Source organism: Prionailurus bengalensis, chromosome E4 (genome assembly GCF_016509475.1).
Source record: "Prionailurus bengalensis isolate Pbe53 chromosome E4, Fcat_Pben_1.1_paternal_pri, whole genome shotgun sequence".
NCBI classification, from domain to species: Eukaryota; Metazoa; Chordata; class Mammalia; order Carnivora; family Felidae; genus Prionailurus; species Prionailurus bengalensis.
In genome coordinates, this window is record NC_057360.1 from 63,086,594 (window position 1) to 63,103,300 (window position 16,707).

The 16,707-nt window shown below is 42.3% G+C and overlaps 2 protein-coding genes across 3 annotated transcripts in view; both read right to left on the reverse strand.

Annotated features, from left to right (window-relative positions):
* Positions 1–16,707, reverse strand: part of ATF6 (activating transcription factor 6) — a 205,599-nt gene that overhangs the window by 80,557 nt on the left and 108,335 nt on the right. The gene's annotated exons all lie outside the window — the stretch shown is intronic.
* Positions 5,946–7,417, reverse strand: LOC122475618 (proteasome activator complex subunit 3-like). Its single transcript, XM_043567584.1, has one exon. It carries the CDS (start codon positions 7,244–7,246, stop codon positions 6,506–6,508), a length of 741 nt encoding a protein of 246 aa, XP_043423519.1. The 5' UTR covers positions 7,247–7,417; the 3' UTR covers positions 5,946–6,505.

The following is a 16,707-nucleotide window of genomic DNA, read 5'->3' on the forward strand; positions in this document are numbered from 1 at the left end:
ACTCTCTTTGAACAAAATCTCATTATTGATAATAGGGAGACAGTGTAGCTCGGTGAAAAAAAGCACTAGCCTGAGATGGAAGATGATTTGCCTTCTAGACTTTGCTTTGTCACACATGGGTTGTGATGCTATAGAGCTCGCTGGGCCTAAATTTCTCCATCTGTAAAATTAACGGGGGCAAAAGTACATCTCTCAGTCTCCAGAATTTACATTAAAAACTTTATCTGACAACTTCAAAATGCTTTACACTTTGAAAGCAATAGTATTTGAAGCAGATGTGACTTCCAACATGACGCCGGAAAACTGTAAAAGTGAGCTTAAATAACAAAGCCAAAACAAATGGCCAAATTGTGAAAGGAATCTAATTCTGATTATAGGCTCATTTCCTGTTCATCAGCTCCTGCTAGCTTTCCACAAATAAGTAAAAATAACACTTGACGTTCTCTGTGTGAGAGAATTCATTAAAATCAGTTTACTGGTGAGACATTTTAAATTCGAGTGACTGGGGTCACTAAGTTTCACTGCTAAAATTCTGCCTTTAGGAACTCAAAGACCTAGCGCGATAAAGAAAACCATACACAAATGTATGGTCATCGAACAGAAAGCACCTAGTATTGTTGATGAAAAGATAAATCATGAAACTTTTAAACATATATTCTGCTTCCCAGGAGTAATTTCAGTTGAAGGTGGGCAGATACTAATGAGTTAGCAGAATAGTGTTCCAATGCCAAGAACAAGGGTGGTCCAGCACCTGTTCCCTAACTGACTGAGTCCTTTGTTGTTTTTTTTTTTTTAAAGGATCAGTAATTTCTAAAAAATGCCTTGATGTCAGTGCACAATAGGATCTTTCAGAAATGTTTACATGTTGACAGAGGAAGCAGGATTCCCTCCCACTCGTAACAAATCATACACATAGGAATGACTCCCCTAGTCAGTATAAAATAACGCCACTGCTCTCTTGTACACATTTCATAAAGGTAATTAACATGCATTTCTTGGGAGGAGATAAGCACTAAAGAGTGAAATTATTACAGCTATATTGCTAATGCCATATGGAGCCCCAACCCAAAAGCCGCGTAACCTCTTCATCTACATGTCGAAACATTCTAGGCACGTGTCCTCCTGGCTACCTGATCTCGATTTTCCACACTCTGGTCAAAATCTGTGCCTCAGACAAATACTCTCACCATTAGGTGACAGAGCCACAAGAATCCTTGGGAAAGCAAATGAAAGGGGATTTATCTACTGCTATTTCTGAACCTGGGGTATCAGTCAAATGAAACTGATTTTGGCTAGATCGGATCTAAATAGAAACGCCTATCCTCTACAGAAATACGCATAATGATTTGCAGTGATTTAAAAACGTGTATGTATTCTTTAAAATAAATGAAACCCACAAGTACGTTTCAATAACTTTGAACTATAGGGTTATGGGTAATTCCTCCCTGTTTATTTTTCCAAATTTCTGAGCACTGAGATCGTTCTTTTGAGCTTTAAAACTGATCACACAGTTATCTATTAATGGTTAAGGCCACTTGGTAAGAATTCTGTAGAAACATGAAAACCTCATAAAGACTATAAAAATTGTTGCCTCTAACAACCAAGGAATTTATAAACAATTCAGTAATTTAAAAAAACCCTCTAAGCTCCAAAGTTTCAGACCTTAAAAATTAAGCCTCTTCTACATCATTTAAGAATCTTCCCTCCGTTCTAAAACCCAGATCTACCAATACCCGAGTTTCAAATCAAATCTGAGTCAGCAGCTGTCACCAATTATAAAAAGAACTTAAAACTACACTTATTTAATCCCAAAATAAGTTTTTAAAACCATTTTTTAAGAATAAAACAGCAAGGGGCGCCTGGGTGGCTCAGTCGGTTAAGCGGCCGACTTCGGCTCAGGTCATGATCTCGCAGTCCGTGAGTTCGAGCCCCGCGTCGGGCTCTGTGCTGGCAGCTCGGAGTCTGGAGCCTGTTTCAGATTCTGTGTCTCCCTCTCTCTGACCCTCCCCCGTTCATGCTCTGTCTCTGTCTCAAAAATAAATAAACGTTAAAAAAAATTAAAAAAAAAAAAGAATAAAACATCAAAACATGCTATCTCAATTCAGTGGTCTTTTAAAAGGGACAAAACTGGGGCTGTAAGTGCCAATAATGGGCAAATAACATGTATCAGAAACCACCAGTTGTATTCACACCAGTTCCTAAAATAGGTCTGTTCTTGTAAGAGCTTTTGCAACCATTTGCAAGAAAGGGGAAAATCACAAAAGGCTTGATTTTTGCAGAAGGCACTTTATAAAAGCGTCCCAGCTCCAGTTTGTTTGGGTATAGTGTCAGAACAGGGAAATAATGCAAAATACCAAAAATGCAAATACCTTAACTATGGAGGACATGCGTCTTTTCTTAGTAAAAGGCATGCCTGGGTATGAGAGACAATTTGTTTCAATCTGGCACAGGGTTTGGCAAAGCTTAGGAGTAAAAGGAACAAGCAAAATATGACGGCTATGTTGTGCACGGAACAGATACTTTTAAAACTTTTAACATTTATTTATTTTTGAGAGAGAGGGAGTGAGAGTACAAGCAGGGGAGGGGCAGAGAGAGAGGGAGACACAGAATATGAAGCAGGCTCCAGGCTCTGGGCTGCCAGCACAGAGCCAGACGTGGGGCTCCAGCTCACGAACCAGGAGATTATGACCTGAGCCAAAGTTGGATGCTTAACCTACTGAGCCACCCAAGCGCCTCTGGAACAGATAATTTAGACCTGAGAAGATGAACCATGCCTGAAAACTAAGTTTGGACGTCTCTTACGTTGTCCATTACATGCCTGTGTGCAATTAAATGCCTGCCAAACTGTTCCTGGCACTTTTGTGATTCAGATAGAATACCTTACAAGGGAAATAAAGAACTCACAAGGGGGAATGTCAAATGCAGACAGAGGTTTTTCTATTAGGCCAGATCTCTTGTTGTTGTTGCTGTTTCAAGTCAGATTTGAAAGACTCGGTCTTTTCAGAAGTTCAACAAAACAATGGATTTATTTTATCCCAGTATCATTTTTTTTAGTTTATTTTGAAAATAGAGTTTCTACTAAGCCAGTTTACAAATCTTTCTGATTTATATAGAACAGAAAAATATTCATATCCATCTTAATAAGAGTAGGCCCAAGTACGAGGTACGTTTTCTAGATGTAACTACAAATAAAATTTTATTTTTCTTTAAAGTTTATTTATTTTGAGAGAGAGAGAGAGAGAGAGAGTGAGAAAGAGAGGGAGGGAGGGAGGGAACAGGAGCAAGAGAGCAACAGGGGGAAGAGCACACAGAGAGGGAGAGGCTCCAAGCAGGTTCCGAGCTGTCAGCACAGAGCCTGACAAGGGGCTCAAACCCATGAACCGTGAGATCATGTCCTGAGTGCCAATCAAGAGTCGGACATTTAACCCACTGAGCCACCCAGGCGCCCCACTATAAATAAAAATTTTTTTATTTTTAATTTTTTTTTTCAACGTTTATTTATTTTTGGGACAGAGAGAGACAGAGCATGAGCAGGGGAGGAGCAGAGAGAGAGGGAGACACAGAATCGGAAACAGGCTCCAGGCTCTGAGCCATCAGCCCAGAGCCTGACGCGGGGCTCGAACTCACGGACCGCGAGATCGTGACCTGGCTGAAGTCGGACGCTTAATCGACTGCGCCACCCAGGCGCCCCAAAAATTTTTTTAATAAAATTTTTTAATAAAATTTTTTAATGTTTATTTATTTTTGAGAGAGAACGAACGTGTGCACGTCCATGCACGCAGGTGGGACAGGGGCAGAGAGAGAGGGAGACACAGAATCCAAAGCAGGCTCCAGGCTCCAAGCTGTCAGCACAGAGCCCGATGCAGGGCTCGCAATCACGAGCCATGAGATCACGACCTGAGCTGAAGTTGGACACTTAACAGACTGAGCCACCCAGGCACCCCTATAAATAAAATTTTAAAAACCAAAGGTGATTGCAACAGAATTCTACGTCACTAACTCACTTTCCTCATGGAGAAATATCATCTCTTTACTCACTCAGGTGAAACAGAGAAGGAAAATGAAAAAGCAAAAGAAATGCCAAGAATCATTCGGCACTTCCTAGAGAGACACTGACACCAACCTCAGGAAAACATAATGCGTATCCCTACCATGTTAGAAAAAACAAAAAATCTGCCCACCATAATGTGGTCTAGTTCAAACTCGGAAACATTTCTATTTTTAAAAATATGCAAAAGAAAACATCTCCGCTTTACATCTTAAATAATTCGTGCTGATAAGGAGGAAATGTTTTTCTAACAGCCTGTAGAGTCAAGTCTGTCCGTAAAGGTTCATGCTGGTTTTCACTCCTGGCAACGAAAACACATTGAAGAGAAACTCCTGAAGAAAAAGCCTCATTCAAAAGTGATTTCGTTCATTAAATAGGGAAAGGGGGAGAGGGAACATTAGGGTCAATCAAAAGAAGACATGAAATTATTCATGTTTTCACCCTTATCCATAAACAAGTTCAGAAGGTAATTGCATTTGTGGCAAGAACTATATCCTCACAAAGATACTACTAAAAAAGGGGAAAAGACAGAATTACAAATAAGTTTAATTTTTTTTATTTTTTGAGAGAGAGAAAGAGAGAGAGCAAGCAGGGGAGGGGCAGAGAGAGAGGAAGACACAGAATCCAAAGCAGGCTCCAGGCTCTGAGCTCTCAGCACAGAACCTGACCCGGGGCTCAAACTTGTAACTGTGAGATCATGACCTGAGCCGAAGCCAGACGCTTAACTGACTGAGCCACCCCAGGCGCCCCTAACAGATGTTTCAAAATAGGCACCAGACTTTTATATGGTCACCTTGTTTCAGAGGATCTTATGTAGAAAAGAAATTGCAATGGGAAATACATTTTCACCTCTCACAAAAAATAAGTTTAATCCCTCATAATTTTCCCACCAAAAGCTCATTTGAGAAATAATTTATCGCATGAAAGCACTACTATAAAATACTTTAAAAGACCAAGGTCATAACTTACGTATGTATATAGTTTCAAAAACATTATGAGGATTCAGGGTACAAGTAGCTGAACGGGAAAAAGAGAGGAAGCTATCCACCGGGCACAGAGATGATCTCATTCCTGTATATAAAAAGGCATCAAAAGGCACTCTGCTCATGCTTTTTCCCAATGGTATTTCTGAGCGATGGAGATCCTCAGATTAATATTAACACTAAAAAGCTGACTAAAGTACCTTTACTATCAGAAAACATGAAATTCGGAACAAAAACCACTAGGGAGAGAGGATCCCTCGCATCAAAAGAAAGAAGTTCTCTGTAATGCATGAGGTGATTCAAGAGTGTAATAATCTGCAACTGAAATCTGGAAATGCTGGGCTTGAAAAATACCAACAGTATAGATCACGCAGGAAAAAGACAACGGTTTCCTCTCAACCAGACCCCAAAAGCAGGGGGTAAACACCCAAAGTTACGTTTTAGAGTCTTTGGATTTAAATAACGATCCACATCCTTTGAGATGGAAATTCGAATGAGCCGCCCTAAGAATTATCTAAGAAATATCTCAAGAGGTGAGAGGGGAAACAGAGATGAAATTCAATGGAGGAAGAAAAAAACAAAAAGCAAATGCGATACAAAGCTTAAAGGATCCAACAGGAACTTCTGAGGCAATGAACACACAGAAGAAATCCTAAGCCGTGTGAAAGAAAACTGGAAGACGCGGAGACGGCAGAAGGTCGTGCAAGGAAGCAGTGTGCACAGATCCCTCTTGGCTCTAAGGGAGGTGTGGATGTGCATTTCTTCAGAACACTAAAGATCTAAGACTCTTTATCTGCTCATTTTTCTTACACGCCAGAGCCGGAAAATCTCCAGCGTGGGGGGTCCAACCGAGGAGGAGGGAAACCCTGTGCCACTGAAGACTACATTCTGATAAGCAGGCTGAGTCCATCGCAAAATGTTAAAACCAAGTTTTATTTCAATCTGCCAAACTGGAGACATACGGTGACCTCCACACATCTCTGTAAACTCCTTTCCTTGCAAAAAAAAAAAAACCAGACGATGGTGACGAAAGGAGCGTTTCTGAGGTTTGGACAAAGTAACGCATAGCAGAACCTCAGGAAAAGCTTCATTTAGCTTTCTTTTAAACATTAAGGTTTTTCCTGGAGTAACCCCTCAAAGCATTCAATGTCAGCAATGCCATAAAAGAGAAACCCTGGCCCACATTCGTCTACGAAGCTGCTTTTAAAGGCTGTTTTTAAAAATGGCAGTCCTTTTCCTTGGCCAACCCTCCCACCTTCCACCAGACGGCTTGTCCCCATCCTCTCAGCGAAAGAAAAAGCAAATAAAAACTACGCCGGAAGTATTCAGTGGGAGGATAAGCTGTACGAAACGGTCACTGAACGGTCGGGCACGTTTCCAGTCGGTCCATCACCTGCAGCGTCATTTCTAACCCCCTTCGGCTGCCCGAACAGCGCGGCCACCTCCTGAAGGAAAGAGGGGTGGGGGCAGGTCCTCAGTAGAGGTTGTCAGTGTTGGTGCTCCGAGGGGTCTTGATCTTCTCGATGTTTTTGAGGATCACATCATGCAGGGTGGCGTACTGGTTCCGCACGTGCAGCAGGATCTGGCGCACGCTCAGGTACTCGTTTTCGTCCACCTCGGCCACCGTGCGGCGATAATCTTCCACCTGGGGGTACTTCACGATCTTGGACACCAGCTTGGCCCTGGTGTTGTAGTAAGTGGAGAAGCGGCGCAGATAGGAGGCTGCCGTGCTCTCCACGGTCCACAGCTGGTCCACGGTGTCCTCCTGGATGGACACTCCGAAGTTGTTGCCGTCCTCCACCTTCGGGATGAGCAGCTGCACCCACATGCGCACCGTGTTGCATTTCTCCCTCAACAGCTCGATCTCGGGTTTCACCCGCTCGATCAGCTCCACCAGATGCTGGTTGCTCCGCAGCAGCTGTCCCTCGCTGCCCGGCAGTGCCGGCACTTTGACCGAGGGCTGGGTCTGCGGAGGCGGCGGGTCCCGGTTGGGCCCGTCCCCCGCGGTGTCGGGGGCGGCAGGGGGCTCCGGGGCCGGCACCGAACGGATTCTGGACAGGTCTTGCAGGCGCAGCTCCTGGACCCGACTATCCAGCTCCGACAGCTTCTGAGGGAAGAAGGTGGACACCAGATCCTCGGCCTCCTGCGCGATGCGGGCCCGAAACGAATCCACTTTCCCCCGCACGTCCTGCTCCAGCTTCAGCGGGGAAGCCATGACGTCCAGGGGCGTCGAGCGTTGGGGCGGCGGACACTACCCGGGCTCCCCCCGCGGCCGGCGGGCCGGCCTTGGGCTTCCGCCGCCACGGCCAACTCCCAACAGACCATGCCCAGCCACGCCGGAAGTGACGTCCCGGACTCCCGGCGGCGCGGCCCGGCCCGCGGTGGGTGGGGAGGGGAGGGAGCCACGTGCCGACCGCGCCCTCCGGACAACGCCCCAGCCAGGCGGCCCTGGCACCTGTGTGTGTGCAGTGGGGGTCGGGGGGGGGGGGGGGGGGGCTGCGGATCTAGTTCCCGGAGCAGTCCCCCACCCCCACCCCCACCCCCGGCCTCTCGGCCGGAAGCCTGCCCGGGAAAGACGGTGCCAAAGAACATCGGTAAACTTGAGCACTGTGAGGACCAAGCAGACGAGTCGATGTACTTTATACATAGGAGCTCAAGGAGATCCACGATCGCTCTACTTGTTTTACTTTCATTTTCCTGAAATACTTTCTTTTTGTTCTTTGCAACACCATAGTGCATACCTTGGATTTTATACTGAAATTATTAAAGTTTAGATCAAAAAAGGATTATTCTAAGATGTTATAAGTTCTGAAAGTAACTGTCACCTCAGTTGAACTGCAAACTTCCTCAGGGCATAGGCCAAGTCTGAATTTGTCTCCGCTGCATGTGGCACAATGCCTGGTGTGGAGCAGGTGCTCAATACCCGTCTGATGAAACAACCTTGAATTAGTAAGATTTTAGCAAACCATGACTTCACAAGATCTAGAACAAAAAAGTATCAACAAGACATGTTACAGGTTGGTCTCCGCAGCAAGCGGACAGAGATTGCTTCCAGGAAATTTATTAGGGGCTGTTCTTAACCAAAGGACCCCTGGAAAGGAAGAGCTACAGCAGAGGGAGAAGCTGATGAAATCTCTAAGCCTCAGCTGACCCCATGGGGAAGGGGAAAGCCCCTTCACAGTTGTCCAAAGTTGAGGACAAGGCAATTCCTGAAGGGAATTTGGAAAGAAATTCCTTAGCTCTGAGGCACGACCTGGGGAGTGCCTCAAAGCTCCAAGAACACATGTACCACAGTAAGATAACTAGACTAACAAACTAGCGATTTCACTTGTATTCAAGTCATCTGTGTTCAGCCCCAATTAGGGGATGAAATTTCTGTGTTTCGATCATTTCAGGTCTTGGAATGTGACAAAGGAGTGGAAGAGGGAATTATATTTTCAACGATGTGTGTATGGGGATAAAGGTGTATACATGTTGTGGTGTGTATGGGGTGGGTATTGGGGAACTACTGGTAAGCTGGATCTTCAGGTAGGAGGGAAGGTGGCAGGAAACGAGGCAAGAGGGTAAGCAAGGACCAGCTCCTAGAGGCAGGGCCCTGTTTGCCATGATTAAGGAACTTGGACTTAATAAAAAGCCAGTGAAGGGCAGGGAAAACACAAACACACACACACACACATACACACACAGATGGAGGACTTCAGTGGTCGAGGTGGATCTGAAGAGGAGAATAGAGACTGCTGATAGAATCCAAAGCATGCCTCAAAGTGATGGCAATGGGGCTGGAGAGAAGAATATAGAGTTTTAGGAAGTACAATTAATAGTACATGGTGATAGTTTGGGATATGAAGAGATGAGAAAAGGCAGAATTCAATACTAATTTTTCCTTTTTGTGGTTAAAGGAAGAATTTCTATTTATACCTACATTAAACCTCTCCTAAGAGATAACTTGGATATACATATATTTTTACACATGCAAATTTACATTCAAGTTAATGGGAATTTAGATAGAGCGATCACACGGAAAAGGAAAATCCAATCCTGAAACATGACCACAGCTTTCCCACATCTTGATTTTTCTTCATAAGTTTGGCTATAACAGATTACACGAGAGCTACTACAGAAATTCTCTTTAATTGAAAAATATCCTCAGCGCTATATATGGTTTATCAAATGGTTACTCTTTTTTTCTTATTCCAAATTTTTATTTAAATTCTAGCTGGTTAACATTTAGTGTAATACTGGTTTCTGGAGTACAATTTAGTGATTCATCACTTAAGTAAAACACCCAGTGCTCATCACAACAAGCGTCTTCCTTAGTACCCATTACCCACCTAGCCCATCCCACTTCCACCTCCCTCCATCAACCTTCAGTTAGTTCTCTATCATGAAGAGTCTCTTGTGGTTTGCTTCCCTGTCTCTTTTTTTGCCCCTTCAAATATGTTCATCTGCTTTGTGTCCCAGATTCCACATATGAGTGAAGTCATATGGCATTTGTCTTTCTCTGGTGGACTTATTTTGCTTAGCATCATACACTCTAGCTCCATCCACATCATTCCAACTGGCGGTATTTCACTCTGATTGACGGCTGAGTAATATTCCACTGTATATACCACATCTTCTCTATCCATTCATCAGTTGATGGACACCTGGGCTCTTTACAAAGTTTGGCTATTGCTGATAGTACTGGTACAGACATCGGGTTGCACTGTCCCTTCAAATCAGTATTTTTGTATCCTTTGGGTAAATACCTAGTAGTACAACTGCTGGATCGTAGGGCAGTTTGGTTACTCTATTTTCAAAGAGAAAATATTTCTAGTTGCTCTTTTAAATAACGGAGGACTTTTTATATTATGACACTGACTAATGCAGCCATTTATATGAAATTATTTTCTTTAGTTGTCTGATGATAGGATATAAAATCCTTGGGGAGGGGGCTCAGCTGCTCTTTTTTCTGGCGTGGTGTAAGAATTGTATTCATTCACAATGTTTCTTGTCCTTGTGAATGAAAGCAACAGTTGGTAGGAAAGTGACAGCTCCTAATGCTGCTTTCCCCACTGACCATCAGCAATCAGCAGTTGTTTTTAAAAATTATTTAATGCACTTGCATGCCATGATCCCACCCATGAAATGGACGCCGAGTGCTAACAGGTGGAAGAAAGCCATGAACAGCTGTGTAGTGTTGTCTTGTTCAGGTCAGTTTCTCCTTTCTCTACAGCCCAGCAGGGTTCAGCATGTACGGATGCCAAGACTGACACACCACTCTTCTTTTAGTAATACCTACAGATTTACGGATTGATTTATCCTTTAAATATCCTCCAGCTCTGAAACTAAGCCTGTAAAGAAAGGATTCTGTGGTCCTATGTATGAGTTCCATTTGGCGAATTAGTCTAAGCAACTATTGTGTCAACTCTTGGATATAGATGTAACTTCGAGGGGCGCCTGGGTGGCTCAGTCGGTCAAGCGGCTGACTTCAGCTCAAGTCGTGATCTCGCCGTTTTTGAGTTCGAGCCCCGTGTTGGGCTCTGTGCCGACAGCTGGGAGCCTGGAGCCTGCTTCAGATTCTGTATCTCCCTCTCTCTCTCTGTTCCTCCACCGCTCACGCTTGCGCTCAACAATAAGCATTAAAAAAAAAAATTCTAAATAAATAAATAAATGTAACTTGGAGATACAGATTGGAATTTAATCCTTCAAAATACTTATTTCCTCACAGCTTTCTGTCAATAGAAGTTAGGAGAAATATAATCAATGGGGCTAAACCTAGATAATCGTAGGATTCTGATGAGCCCTTATGTTGATAAAATTCTTCATCTCTAGATTGCAATGGACCTTAAGTTATCTAGACCAAAGAGCTTCGTTCAAAACTTATCGGTACCCCCTAGTGAGCATAAAATGCTTCGTTTTCCAATGTAGTCAGTGAGAACGCTGCCAGAGTCACTTTCTAGGTTGACAAATGCCTCCCTTCCCCTTCTCATTCTTCCTCCTAGTCTGCAGCAAGCAAAGGTACAGAAATAAACAGTGTAGAAGCACCTGCTGCCATGGCCTCTGGTCGGTCGTAGCTGCCAATTCAACATCTCCAGGATCTGTCTCCAGGTCTAACCTGTGCACACCTTTATGCAAAGAGGAGTGGCAAAACAGCACTGTGGTTAAGGCTGTGCAGTCACCCTGCCACGTTCCAACCCCGGCTTTGCTACTTACCAGCCATGTGACCCTGCTCGGTTGTTTTACCTCTCTGCGCTGCATTCTCTTCATCTATAAAATGAGCATGACAATAATAGCTATCTCATAAAAGTTGTTTTGAGGATCTAGTTAATAAAGAGTTCGGCACAGTGCCTTGAACGTGGGACGTGCTCAGTAAATGTTAGCTATTATTAAAGGAGAGGCATCGACATTCCAACATCTCCCTTCACCCTCTGGAATGGAGAACTGTGAATTCTATACAAACAAATCAAGGTATACTTTTCTTGTTCACGGTCTTGTTATTTATCAGTGATGACTCACTGTATTACAGAGTTGGATGTAAGCAATTAAAAAAAAACCAAAACTTGCTTGAGTTTTTTAGAATCCGTATCACAGAGGGCGTAAGTGAAGTGCAAATGTTACTAGCTACCTTGGCTGAAAAGTACATTTCTCAGCAGAACCCTTTCTGCAATTGCCATGTCTTCATCACATTTGTATTTTCTCTTACAAATGACATAATTGGTGTAATTTGGAAACGCTGATGTCTACTATCAAGGATCTCTAAGATCATGGATTCTAACCAAAATCTATTAACCTCTGGGTCCCAGATGCCTGACTTTTTTAAATGATTTGGCCAATGACTCTCTACCCAAGGCACTGATGGCTCCCTTGTTTTCAAAACCCCTGTTCTGGATGAACAATGAACCCTCTAGTTCTGCATTTCACATATTGTGGTCCATCAGTTCCTTGTAATTATTTGTGTGAATTCACGGGGATGATAAAACAATCGATGTAAGCATATTCTGGGGTGATATTATAACTGCCATGCAATTTGGGGGCCAATAATTCTATTTTTTTATGATTATAATGCCACCAAGTACCATTATTTTATTTTCATTTTTAAAGGTTTATTGGATTATTTATTTTTTGAGAGAGACAGAAAGCACAAGCAGGGGAGGGACAGAGAGAGAAGGAGAGAGAGAGAATCCCAAGTAGGTTCCATGCTGTCAGCACAGAGCCCAACTTGGGTCTCGATCTCAAAAACTGTGAGATCATGACTGAGCCAAAATCAAGAGTTGGATGCTTAACCAGGGGCACCCGATGGCTCAGTCGGTTAAACATCCTACTCTTGGTTTTGGCTCAGGTCATGATCTTGCGGTTCGTGAGTTCGAGCTCCACATTGGGGTCCGTGCAGACAGTGTGGACCCTGCTTGGGATTCTCTCCCTCCTGCTCTCTCTGCCTCTCCCCTGCTCTCTTTCTCTCTCAAAATAAATAAAAACAATTTTTTTCAATAACAAAAGATTTGGATGCTTAACCAGCTGAGCCCCCCAGGCATCCCCAGTACCAGTACCACTACCTTAATTGATCAGAGAGAAAAGCCTATTAGGTATGGTTATCTTTGTTTCCCCTTCTCCTAAACAACTGTTAATCAGATGGAGCAAAGGTTTCCTTAGTGGGTCAGAGAGAGAAAACTGGAGGGAGAATTCGGTTCTCAAAGAGTACTCGATAGTGAGAAAACGTCTAAGTAAAAATGCAAGGAACCTGCACCGTGAGAGTTGGCATCACGCTCACTTGTCAGGCGTGACGACTTCCCACCAACATGATCTTTTACGTAAATTCATGTTGTTGGTGTTAATTTTATTCTCTTTGTAATTTTATTTCTATTTAATTTACACAATTACTTTGGCTTTATAGCTATAAATCTAGAAGTTTAAGATGCTTTGAGAACTTAATGTTCGTATATGCTTAAAACGATGCGTAACAATGGAGAATTTCTTCTTTAAAGAAATTACTTCCTTTAAAAGTACAAACCCTCTTGTAACATCTGGTACAAACAACTGCAGTTACCTTCTTAAAATGCGTGTCTGGCCACATTTCCATCTTCTACAGGGTACGGACCAGATTCGTTAGGCATGGCCCACAAGTTCCTCCACGAATGGACCCTGCCATCTTTTATTTCCCAGAAGCTACTCTCCATTTCAACAGAGGCTCTCTCCTACGTCCTCTGCACTTACGTATTCACCTCTCTCTGTGTGAACGCCACACTGCCTCCTCCTCCTCCCGCCCTACCCTACTCGTTCCCCCTTCTAGAATCAACTCAAGGGGTGTTCGGTGAAGAAACCTACCCAGGTACCACCCCCTCCTTCCTCGGTGAGGTTAGTGTTCTGGGCACAAGTCACATAGTGTAGTATTATCTACCTCATAAAGCTGCCGAGAAGGTTAAATGAAACAACTTACCTCAAACAGCTAGGACACTAAATGCTCCAGAAACAGTAGTTCTGTTTGTAATCTCAGAGTATTCTGCATGTATCTCTTTCACAGTTCCTATCACAGCGTTGTCATTTTAGATTTACAAGTCACTTGTCTCCACTATGATAACCTCTTGGAGGACAAGGATTTTAGCTTATTCATTTTTATACAGTCTATGGTAGCACAGTGTCTGCTAAAAGCAAGTGTTCAATGAACATTTACTGAATGAATAAATGAATTAATGAAGCAAAACAGGATAAAACTTATCAGACGGGACCTGACTAGCGGAAGACATGGGACTCTCAAGCAGCTCATCTTTCTCTTTTTTCCTCCCTGGAAAGTTGCTCAACTGTGCAACATCCCTCCTGGGAGTCCTCACTGCCGTCTTCTGGGCTGGGCTCTTTAGGGATTTAGACAGGAAAGGTAGGACACAGATTTCTGTCTCCCACCAACAGGATGCCGAGTTTGACATTCTGCTTCTGACTGCGGTAACAGACCAGAAATCTGGGAGTCACAGGATTGCTGAGTTCTACACAATCACCCTCGCTTAACTACCTGGAGCTGCTCTGTAGAAGAGTAGTTACGCAGTGCTACGTGTTTGTGCAAAACGAACATATTGGGGAGCAGTAGAGAGGTACACACAAGGAATAAGGGTGATGCTGGCTCTGACTCATGCTCCTACTGTTTATTTATAGCTTCTTATTAGTATGAGATTTGTTTTATTTGGCAAGAGTACAAGATTTCAACGGACTGAGAGAGGAAGATGTAAGAAAATGCCTAAGCGTAAAACTTCTACAGCTGAATAATAATCTGTAACTCGGTGCTGTGTCAACAGGCTCCCGAGGGGCTGGTGCAAGCTGAAACCACTCCAGAATCACAGATTTCATGAGCTGCAGACTTTACGGCGAAAAGTATAGTAGTGGTTAACTCAAGATTTTATTCCTCCATAGACACTTCCATTTATAAATGCTAAATTCACTAGGTGAGGCTACATTTTTTTTATACAAAATATGTACAATGAGTTTTTAATTTCTCTAATTTCCACCAGCAGCGATGGTCAAAAATCAAAATTTTTAATTTAACAACATATGCCGAAGATTTTATACGCTTCAACCTGAAAACAAAAGTACTTTTTCAATGTTCATTTAAAAGTATGCTCTGTCCTCTGACCCTGATTGTCCTTCTTGGCATTTCCCACAAACTGACATTCGTTTTACATATTTGTATATCTGTTTATAAGTATTTGTCACTAGAACATAAAAGTGAGGGCTTTGTTTTATCACTGGATTCTTTAGAATGAGAACAGCCTGGAATATAATGGCTACTCAATAAACATTTTGTTGGATGAATAAGGATAAAATGGTTCAATCTCTTAATTCTTTGAGGACAGCTGCATTTGGAAGAGTGTTTTTTTTTTTTTAATTATGAAAGTAAAGCAATTAATCAAATAGTCACACTTAGCATGAATAAAAGTTTTCTGGATAATAAACTCAATTTTTTTTTAAAGTTTATTTATTTGAGAGAGGAGTGTGCGCATACACGCATGTGTGGGAGGGAAGGGGCAGAGAGAGAGGAAGAGAGAGAATCCCAAGCAGCTTCTGTCAGTCCAACACGGGGCTCGAATTCACAAACTGAGATCATGACCTGAGCCAAAATCAAGAGTCAGATACTTAACTGACTGAGCTACTCAGGCGCCTAAAATCAATTCTTAAAAGATTGGAAGAAAGAAATCTTTTATGCTCTAAGGGTATCATACATTCATCTTTTCTCTTAAAGAGCAACAAAAGAGGCACGACTGGGTTTTCAGAAATTTGGATTTGGTGTTTATCACTACCATTCACCTTCTTAAAATAAATAGAACTGTTTGTTTCAAAATGAAATTACGAACTGCATTTTGATAGATGGAAATTATGCCTTCCTAGCTTTATATTTTAAAGTCAGGTCAACTACCCAGAACTACAGTAAAATCTCAAAAATACAAATAAAAACAATGGAGTGTGGACTTGTTTTTAGTTCTATTAACTTTTTGCTTAAGAACACTATATTCTTCCTAATCTAAACTGAACACAAACTTGGTGAAATAATCCTAGGAGGAGAACAGCTTTCAAATAATTAGCGATCATCGAGGCACAGAAATGAGATTGACCGTTTCTTTCTGTATGGTGCACTATTATAAATAACTAGATATTTTACTAAAAAATAAGATAAACTGTATAACTTAAAAAGCTGACCCCCAAACCTCAGACTTCAGTGAAGCTGTTATATCAGAATAGACTTGAGCTATTTTAAAATCTGAATTCAAGTTCTTTCATCAGTAATTTTTTAATATGTTTAATAACCTATAGATTTTTTTTCTTTTTTTTTTTTTTAGATTTCTTTAAAAAAAAAAAAGATTTTATTTTTAAGTAATCTCTATACCCAGCATGGGGCTCGAACTTACAACCCTAAGATCAAGAATCACATGCTCTACCGAGTCAGCCAGGTACCCCTAAATTATGGACTTCTATTATATATAATAATGTAAGGTAATAGGTTTCATCTAAAAATGAGAAAGAATTATAACTTTGTACAATGACATTTATTAATAATTACTAAACCTGTGCTGATGGAACTGTTTTGAAATCTATGTAGGGGTGCCTGGGTGGCTCAGTCAGGTGAGCGTCTGACTTCGGCTCAGGTTCACAGTTCCTGAGTTCGAGCCCTGCATCGGGCTCTGTGCTGACAGCTCAGAGCCCGGAGCCTGCTTCACGTTCTGTGTTTCCCTGTCTCTCTGCTCCTTCCCCACTCATGCTCTGTCTTACTCTCAAAAATAAAACGGAAAAAATATATATTAAAAAATTAAAATCTATGTATGATAGTGTTTATTTCATTCACACTTGTAAGAAAACAATAAAGACTGGCTTCGTGCTACACATGAAAATCATGTTTATTATATCCTCTGGATGAACTCATGACATACCATGTGGCTCTCTGATATCAATAGGGAAAGGTCAGGTTAAAGGCTACATAGTTTCTTTTCAATTATCACCTGATGTCACCAAATGCATCAAAACAAATGCGACACAGTCAATCTGAATAAACACTAAAAATAGGAGAGTGGGTTATATCCCTCCCCCATCACATGAGAATCTGGTGAAATGGGAAGACAACAGAAAGAGGGATCAAAGGAAGCCAATCTCTCACACGCTTTCTAGGCAGGGCAGAGCTTGGAGTGAAACCAGGTTAAGAGGTGGGTGGAAAGCCTGTTT

Bases quoted from the DNA above. Each gene is read 5' to 3' on its own strand.
- LOC122475618 (XM_043567584.1), bottom strand. From the start codon at position 7,246: ATGGCTTCCCCGCTGAAGCTGGAGCAGGACGTGCGGGGGAAAGTGGAT.